The sequence below is a fragment of the Brachyhypopomus gauderio genome, unplaced genomic scaffold (assembly GCF_052324685.1).
Source record: "Brachyhypopomus gauderio isolate BG-103 unplaced genomic scaffold, BGAUD_0.2 sc142, whole genome shotgun sequence".
Taxonomy (NCBI): Eukaryota; Metazoa; Chordata; class Actinopteri; order Gymnotiformes; family Hypopomidae; genus Brachyhypopomus; species Brachyhypopomus gauderio.
Genome location: NW_027506963.1, coordinates 87457 through 96593, shown reverse-complemented (window position 1 = coordinate 96593; position 9137 = coordinate 87457). Strand labels below are relative to the sequence as shown.

The following is a 9137-nucleotide window of genomic DNA, read 5'->3' as shown; positions in this document are numbered from 1 at the left end:
CTATATGCAACAAAAATCTTGCTTGTTGTGTTTCTAGAATACTCAGAAAGGCATGTCCCCATTTGGTATGGTTTCCCCTGGTGTTCTGATATTTCACGAAAACGCGTATGCGTGTGTGTGTGTGTGTGTGTGTGTGTGTGTGTGTGTGTGTGTGTGTGTGTGTGTGTGTGTGAAAATAAGTCTAAACTGAATGCATTGTGAGATAGATAACCAGTGTAACGTAGCAGACATACTAAAGTGAGCAGACCAGTTTGTTTTGGTTTGCCAAACAAAGTTTTGAGTTTCAGGAGAAAGAGAGTTATCAAGATATAATAACTTAATATAATCAAGATTGGACATGATTAAGCATGAACCAGAGCGTCAGTGTGGTGGTGGCTGGCTATGAGCCCAAGTCTAGCAATATAGCAGGGGTAGAAGAAGATCGTAGCACCATGAAGTCTGGAAATTATGAACTTAGGACCAGTGACTAGAACCACAGTTTTGTAAGGATAGTCAGGTAATTAATGCTCATCTACATTTTAAGATCTTGAATATAGGAGAGCATAGCAAGGGGTGCTAGGGTAGTGGTCATCAGCATAACAGTGGACGTGAAGACCATATTTATGACTAATTTGACCAAGGTGTAACATATAGATAATTACATGGAAATGGCCAAAAACTGATCCCTGGGGTGCTCCTTGATTAACATTAACATTGTGAGATTTATGAACAGGAAGTGAACATGACATGTGCAGTGTTTCTAATGACTAAGAATAAACAAAACTCTTGAGGAAAAGGAGGAATTTAATGAATAAGGTGCACAAAAAAACCCGTGACATGATCCGAATTAAGGAAACAATAACCAGCAGTACTGGTACAAAGACAAGCTATATATAGATGAACAAATGGCCCTCAGGTGCTGGGGATTATAATGGTCCCCACCCACCTGAGGCACAAACACAATGCAACAGCAACAGAACAACATAAACTACTGCCGCTGTGGACGGAGGCAGCAGGCAGGGGGCCCCCGTATCATGACAGTACAATCAGTGTCAGCATGGATTAATGTCTCTAAGTAAAACCATTGCTAGACATATAGGACTGGTCAAAGTGAGGGGTCCACTGAATTCTGACAAGAAATCTGAAGAAGTTTCCAACTGAAGATTTCTTACTGTTCCCCAAAACAATCAGCCTCAGCGCCACTAAAAAATGTAGAGTTGTACAGCTTAACTTCTGAGTGTGTGTATGTGGGTGTTAGTGTTTGGTTGTGTTTATGTAGAAGTGACATTTAGTATGTGGTGTGTATGTGTGTGTTGTAGTGCATGGGGGGAGTTGTTCTCCTTCTCTCTGCAGGTTATCTAGCTGCAACACAGGAAGGCTGTGAGTTACTGACTTACTGTTTTTTCATACATGCATACACACAATCTCTCTCTGTCTTTCTCTCTCTCTCTCTCTCTCTCTCTCTCACTCACTCACACACACAAAGACACACAATGTTTCACTCAATTTTCTCTCAGTCTTAGTAGTTCAAAGTATCTTTATTGGTATGAAATGAATACAAGTGTCAAAGCACCATAAAAATGTTAAGAGCATGAGAGATAACTAAAGTAAAGGATAACTAAAGTAACGGATTTGGCAAATATGCAAAAGTATATGTATACATATGCTTTATATATGTGCTTATAAATACACACTTTAAAATAGTGTGTGTCTCTCTTTCACATACACACAAATAATTGCTATTGCCCTTTTTCTATCTCTGAAACACCCATATTATCAGTGTATTTATCAGAACACATACACATTAATCACTTACACACACTCCCTTCTTTCTCACTCTCTATTTATACACACACACATGCACACACACATCGCAGCATCCCTCTCTAATAAACACACACACACAGCATATGTGTTTGGGGTGATTAGACTGGTGCAGCTTCATTTCTGAGAGTGTGTATTCTGAAATGTGAAAGACCTTGTGTGTGAGATGCATTTGTTATGTGCAGCTGTAGGTGTGTTTTATCTCCTTCTGTCTGCAGGCCGTCTGACTGCAATATTTCAGAGGATGGCTGCGCTGCTCTGTCTTCAGCTCTGACGTCAAACCCTTCATCACACTTGAGAGAGCTGAATCTGACCCACAATAAACTATTCGACTCAGGAGTGAAGCAGCTCTCTGCTTTACTGAAGGATCTACACTGTAAACTGGAGAAACTAGAGTGAGTTACTGACACACACAAACATACACACACAGACTGTGGGTAGACGAGCGTAGGAGGCAGACACAATTACTGAGAGAAGTTGGGTTTATTAGCAACTGTGGGAGAAACCCAAACTGGGTTTAGACACACAAGGTGGTCAGGGCATGAAGAAACAGAGGGACTGAACAGGTGCAGGGACTGAACGGAATCAAAATACTAACACACAGGGAAAACCGAGTAACTGCCTTAACAAGACTAGAGTGGGGCACAAGTAATGAAGCACAATCAGGGATACAATAGACCAGGAATACAGACTGGGATTAGTAACAACAACAAATACAGACCAGGAATAGTAACAACAACAAATACAGACCGGGAATAGTAACAAAAACGAGTACACACTAGGAATAGTAACAAGTTATTTCAGGGCTAGAACCATGGGGTAAGAAGAGTTACAAACAGGGATATAAGTACAATGAGGAACTAAACAAGATACAGGTTGTAAAAGTTTTGTTTCTCAGTAGAAAGCCCTTTTCTTGTGTTCAGCAAATGAGCGGAGGGTCATGGAGGAACACCACTATAAATCCTTAATAGATAGTAACACGCTGCAGAGAAGTGTGTGGCTGAGAGCTCTCGGAACAAATGAGGAACAAACTACTCTTAAAGAAGAGAGGTTTATTCACACAGGCCAGCTGTACCCAAATGTTCAAAAATGAGAGGGCGCTCCCCTCATTCATACATACACAGACCAGCCCTGTGCATGCAAGCAACAGGGTGGGCTCAAGAAGGCTAGTCTAACAAAGGTGATATATTCTACCATATATGGAAGCAAATGCATTGTTCTTGATAAGCCTGTGTGGAGGGGAAACATGATTCATACGTGTGCATCAAGCGCAGCACCTTGAGGAGAAATGCTGAGCCAGTTCTTGGTACACACACTCAGAACGCACAGGAGGAGGGAAAAGGTGTGAAAGGGGGGGGGGGGGGGGGGGGGGTGAAGCGAGGGGAGAGAGGTGTGAAAAGGGTGTCAGGGGTCACAGATGGCGCATTTCCACTAGGGCCTGCTTGAAGCGGTACAGTTCGATACGGATCGATTCGCAACGGAACGGTACGGTCGCGTTGCGTTTCCATTGCAATGGTGGACCACCACAATGTGGGTGGAGTCGCTGTTGGCGCGCGGGTTGTAGTGTCGTGACATCATTTGTATGCGACCGGTCACCGGTCGATGCCCCTTAACACATACCATTATTGTATCTTATTTATCTTTATCTTCATTATTGTATGTGGTTACTCTAATTATTGGTAATAATTTGGTATTACTCAAACAGGCTGAACACACCCTGCATAAAAAGCATCAGTCATACAATCAAATGAAATCAAAATTTATTATGAAATATAGATATTTAAAGTACAAAATATGTAAATAATATAGTTATAGTTAAAAAAGTGCAAAAAGCAAATTACCAAAAAATAACGTATAGCTTTATATGAAATAAATATTTATTGTACTACAAGCAACATTTTGTGTGCTTTTACTGGCGTCTGTCTCGCATGGTGTTCACAAGTTCGCCAAGCACCCCGAGGAAAGCCCAGTTGAAGGAAACATTTTCTGCCAACTCCGCTCTCCTCAGCTCGGCTTCTTGTTCCCGGGCCTCGCTACAATCACGGCTCGACAATCAATGCTCGTGCATCCGCACATCCTGTGCCTGCATCTCCAGAAGATGTGCGCCGATATCCAAGTCCGTCTGGGTCCTTTTTCGCTTGCCTTGACAAAAAAGAGGGTAATGGGAGTTGATTAGTAAAACTGAAATGCACTCGGTACTCATGCTACTCCGGTGCTTCACATGTTTTTTGTGTTCCTCACCTGTATTGGGCCGCCGGACAGGCGTTTGAGATCCAGCCGGTGTAGAGACCGCTGGTTCCGTGTATGACACGGATGATGCGGGGGAGGCGGGAGGTTCCAAAGAGGCGCTCGCCTCGTCAGTGGAAAGGGAATCTTGAACGTAAAAAAGAAACAAATATTAAACACAAGCATTCCCGTGAAAGCAACAACAATATATCGTAACTGCACAAAATGTGTAGCACGTCATCGCTGCTCATGCTTTGTTTATGGCTACAGCTAACTAGCAACTAGCAAGGCTCCACGCTGTGGCTAAGAGCTAGCTATTGTACAGTAGTGACTGTGGTGGTAACATTAACTACAAACACAGCTCTAAATTCCTGCGTTTACAATAGATGCGTTCATATTACGTTCATATTACATCTTTTACGAGCCTAGTAAAACTGTGAAATCACAATACACTCACCATTCTCCGTGGCCTCCAGCACCGACATTGCCGTGTCCAGCACGTTTTCTCTTCCGTTACTGGCTGGCCGGTGACCGTATATGGCATCCATTTGCTGGAACCATTTCCAGTCTTTGCGGTTTGCTCCGCTGCGTCCGTTATGGTCCTTCACCGCCCGGTAATCGCTTTTGGGTTTTAAAAATGGCTGAGGAGTCGATAGCGGAGGAGTCGCTCTCCTGTGACGCAACCTGTGACGACACTCCCTGGCCAATCAGTGTCATGCTGTTCCTCCACGTCACAGAACTGTACCGCTTTGGAACGGTTAGAACCTCGAGCGAGTAGGTACAAAAAAAGTACCTGAAGGTACCGGCAAACTGGTACCTGGTACTAATGCAAACACTCACAAACCGTCGCGAATCGAACCGTACCGCGCCAAGCAGGCCCTAGTGGAAATGCGCCAAGAGAGCATTAGGGGACATAATGTTCAGAGTTACAGCAGACAGAGGAAGATAAAATATTCCTTCAATCCCCTCTTTTGTGATTAAAATGCAATAAGATCACAACACTTTTATTCATTCATCAAATACAAAGACAAAGCCGGTCCCCTCTTAAGGTTCAACGTTCTGCTACGGTTTCAGGAGCAGATGCTGCATGTCATGAGGGCGAGCTTTTGTCAGGGCATCGGCCATAGCCCACATCCGATTCATCAACACATGTTGTCACAAAGCACATTTACAAATCAGATCCCTGATGATCAAGCTAGGGGTGACAGTGTCAAGGAAAATCAACTTAGGTGGGGATTAAGAAGAAACCATGAGAAGAACAAGACTCAAAAATTCATCCTCCATTGTCTGGCCCAGCAGGTTGTACCAGTGCCAGTGATTAGCATGTGGCTCTGGCAGGCGTATCTATTGCAGCACAACTAAAAGGAGGGACCTGGAGGTGACAACAGTCATGAGGGCTCACTGAGCTTCTGCATTCAACTCAAATCTTCATCACAATCTACACTGAACACGTGACGTGGCCGTATAACAGCATCAACATCTCAGATTACCAGAGGACTATACGAATGGATGGCCACGTTGTACACCTTCATTTGCAGTAAATTAACTGAAGGATTGATTAAATAGGTGATTCCTAAGCCTCAGATTAAAGATTGGAAATTGGAAACTGAATCTGGAAAACTCTTCCATAACATCAGTTTTTCTCCAGCCCTTTTGATCTCTCACATTTTTACTGTATTAGTCACACACACACAGTCACACACACACACACACACACACACACACACACACATACATACATACACAAATTAATACTGTATTAATCAGATGCACAGACACACACATTATTACTTTATTAGCCAGATACACAGACACACATTACTGTATTAGTACATTATTACTGTATCATTACAGTATTACTGTATCATTATTACTGTATCACACAGAAGCTCTCTTTATATAAACAGAATCTCTCTATATAAATAACATTTGTTGTGGGAGTTGAGTTAATAGTGTTGGAGCTTTATTCCAAGTAAGTTTGTGTGTGTGTCGGAGAGACATTTTGTGTGCATGCATGCATAGGTGTGTGTGTGTGTGTGTGAGTGTGTGTGTGTGTGTGTGTGTGTGTGTGTGTGTGTGTTTTGTGTGTTGAGCTGTAAGTGTGAGTCTTCTTTCTTTCAGATTGTATAACTGCAGTATTACACAGGAAGGTTGTGCTGCTCTAGCTTCAGCTCTGAGGTCAAATCCCTCATCATACCTAAGAGAGATGAATCTGAACCACAACAAACCAGGAGACTCAGGAGTTATGCAGCTGTCTGCTCTACTGGAAGATCCATTATGTAAACTGGAGAAACTAGAGTGAGATACTGACACACACACACACACACACACACACACACACACACACACACACACACACACGCACACGCACACACACACACACACTCATTATTAGTGCCACAGTCTTTTCTCCATCTCTTTGTTGTTCTCTCACACTTTTGATCTTTCTATAACACTCATTATCACCATATTTGTCAAACACACAGTGCTCTCTCTCTCTTACTTGCTCAATCTCTCTCTCCCTCTCTCTCTCTTTACACACATACACATATAACTGCATCTTTCTCCCAGAATATTCCATATATGTAAAATATTCTCCACATATTCCATGTGTTGTGGGCATGGAGTTAATAGTGGTAAGCATGTCAAGTAAGCATGTATCTGTTGGTGAGATATTTTGTGTGCATTCATGCATATGTGTTTGTGTGTTGAGCTGTAAGTGTGAGGAGTTTATCTCCTTCTCTCTGCAGTCTAAGTAGCTGACGTATTCCAGAGGAAGGCCGTGCTGCTCTAACTTCAGCTCTAAGGTCAAGTCCCTCGTCACACCTTAGAGGGCTTAATCTGGATTACAATAAACCAGGAGACTCGGGAGTAAAGCAGTTCTTTGCTCTATTGGAGGATCCATATTTTAAACTGGAGAAACTAAAGTGAGTTACTGACGTACTAGCTTTTTATGCACACACATGTCTATGCAGACACACACACACACACACACACACACACACACACACACACACACACACACATACACACACATATTTACAGTCTATATCTGTCTTTTTCTCTCACGCACAGTATAGCATTTTCTATTATATATTTCTCTCAAAATCTTTCACTATCTCTGTAACTGTAACTCTGTATCTTTGTCACATCGACATCCTGCGTCACACATACACTTACTCTCACACAAACATTAAAACTCTTTCTCTGTCCCTTTTGAATTCTCTTTCTATCACACACACTCATGCGCACACACACACAGAAAATAAAGTAGTTTGGGGTGGTTTGTAAAGATTTATGTACATGTCATTCTGATTAGCAGAAGGACTTTGAATAGTGCGATTCAGTATGTAATCATGTACTTTTGTATGTGTGTTTATTGCATACCTGTCAAGTGTCCCGTTTTGGCCGGGACAGTCCCGTATTTTACCATTCTGTCCCGGCGTAATCCCGTATTTTTATTTTCCCGTATTTGTCCCGTATTTTCATTTTTCATTTTTATTTTTTTTAAAGCATTCATGTGCCGCTCCAAACAGAATTCTGTCACTAGCCTTGTGAGAACTGGCTCCCAGACTTCTGCAGGTGGCAGTTCTCGCAAGGTTAGTGAAAGAATTCTGTTTGGAGCGGCACATGAATGCTTAAAAAAAATAAAAATTGAAAACTCGCGGGTTTAGTGTCGACAGTGGGAGCAAACCTGGAACAACAAATCAGAGACGGATTTAACGAGAGAAGGCAGTCCTGCCAAAAAAGCTAAGCATACGTGTAAGTATTTTGACGAATGGGACAGGGAATTTACTTTCCTAAAGAGGAGCATGAAGGGGCATAGCTACTCATTCGGTAAGATTTGTAGCTGTGATTTTAGTGTCTCTCATGGGGGAAGGAACGATGTCCGTCAGCATGAACAATCTGCCAAGCACAAACGCGGGCTAAAGGCACAGAAATATGCCCAGGAGATGTCCCCATTTGTAGCTAGCAATACCACTAAAAATTTTTTATTTTTTTATTCATTTGTAGTTCAAAACATATTTGGGGTGTTTTTTCTTCAGTTTTTGCCACTCCAAAGATGTTTTCGTCTCTCCAACAGCCTCAATTGCAGCTATATGCAAATAACTGATTATGCAAATTAGATGATGACGTCATATACGGGAAATGTACCGTATTTTTTTATACAAAACTTGACAGGTATGGTTTATTGTAACCTGCATCAGAGCAATGTGCAGAGACGGAAAGCACTACGTTATCTGTCATTCCTCTGCTGACCCATCAGCTGTTTCTGTGTACAACTGATGCGTCAGTTTTTTCTATCACACACACACATGTGTGGAGAATAAAATAACATAAAAATGATCAATGTAAATAATAATAATAATAATAATAATGATGCATTTTATTTAATAGCGCCTTTCTAGCACCCAAGTACACCGTACAATAAAATACAATCGTGAAATTAGACAGAGGAAATAAACATTAAAGATAAAACTAAATTAAATAAAATATTCCAAACAAGACAGAGAAAGTTTTTATAAAGAAAATGCAAGATGGTGCGCAGATGGTAGTGAGTTCCAGATTCAAAATCAAAATTATTATCCCATGGAGGTCTGGATTTGGAATCATACTCAAAATACAAGTGGAAAATCTAATGACAGGCTGATCAAACATTTTAATTGAAATTCCTAAAGACAAGTTCAAATGAGGTTCAGTAGCAAAAACAACACTGGAGGAATCTTTGTCACTAATATCAGGAAGTTCTCCAAAGACAGGTACTGGAATTTCATCACAATGAGCTACAGGACGACGTGTGGATTGAAGATCAGGATACTTGAGGCTGCTCCGGAACTTTCTGTTGATCCCAGTCACATCAATTGCACAGAAGTAGCAGTGAGTGCTGTGGTTTGTTGGCTCCCTCCAAACCATGGGAGTTCCAACGAAAGTTGTTGAGCATGGGGGGGGGGGGGGGGGGGGGTGTGAACGTAACACTACTCTTTAAAATTAATTCTCCCGTCTCTCCCGGATCCGGACCGCTGTCTGCCAGTTGAGTACAAAGAGGCTCAACTGATGAGGCTCAGGGATTGCGTGTCATGCAGCGCTGTGCACAGGGTCCTAGTGCC

The 9137-nt window shown here is 42.0% G+C and overlaps 1 protein-coding gene across 2 annotated transcripts; it reads left to right on the top strand.

Moving 5' to 3' along the window:
- The first annotated feature begins 1054 nt into the window (after positions 1-1054).
- On the top strand, positions 1055-8874 carry LOC143500344 (ribonuclease inhibitor-like). Of its 2 annotated transcripts, XR_013126758.1 has the most exons (4): positions 1055-2198; positions 6151-6327; positions 6780-6956; positions 8786-8874. XR_013126758.1 is itself a non-coding variant. In XM_076994457.1 (3 exons), exons 1-3 carry the CDS (start codon positions 1981-1983, stop codon positions 6790-6792), a joined length of 408 nt encoding a protein of 135 aa, XP_076850572.1. In that variant the 5' UTR covers positions 1055-1980; the 3' UTR covers positions 6793-6989. The 2 variants fall into 2 exon arrangements, 1 of the variants encoding a protein (XP_076850572.1); XM_076994457.1 differs by lacking the exon at positions 8786-8874 and having other exon boundaries at positions 6780-6989.
- Positions 8875-9137: the final 263 nt, after the last annotated feature.

Bases quoted from the DNA above. Each gene is read 5' to 3' on its own strand.
- LOC143500344 (XM_076994457.1), top strand. From the start codon at position 1,981: ATGTGCAGCTGTAGGTGTGTTTTATCTCCTTCTGTCTGCAGGCCGTCT. The intron at 2,199-6,150 runs GTGAGTTACTGA...TCTTTCTTTCAG, and splicing joins TGTAAACTGGAGAAACTAGA to ATTGTATAACTGCAGTATTA.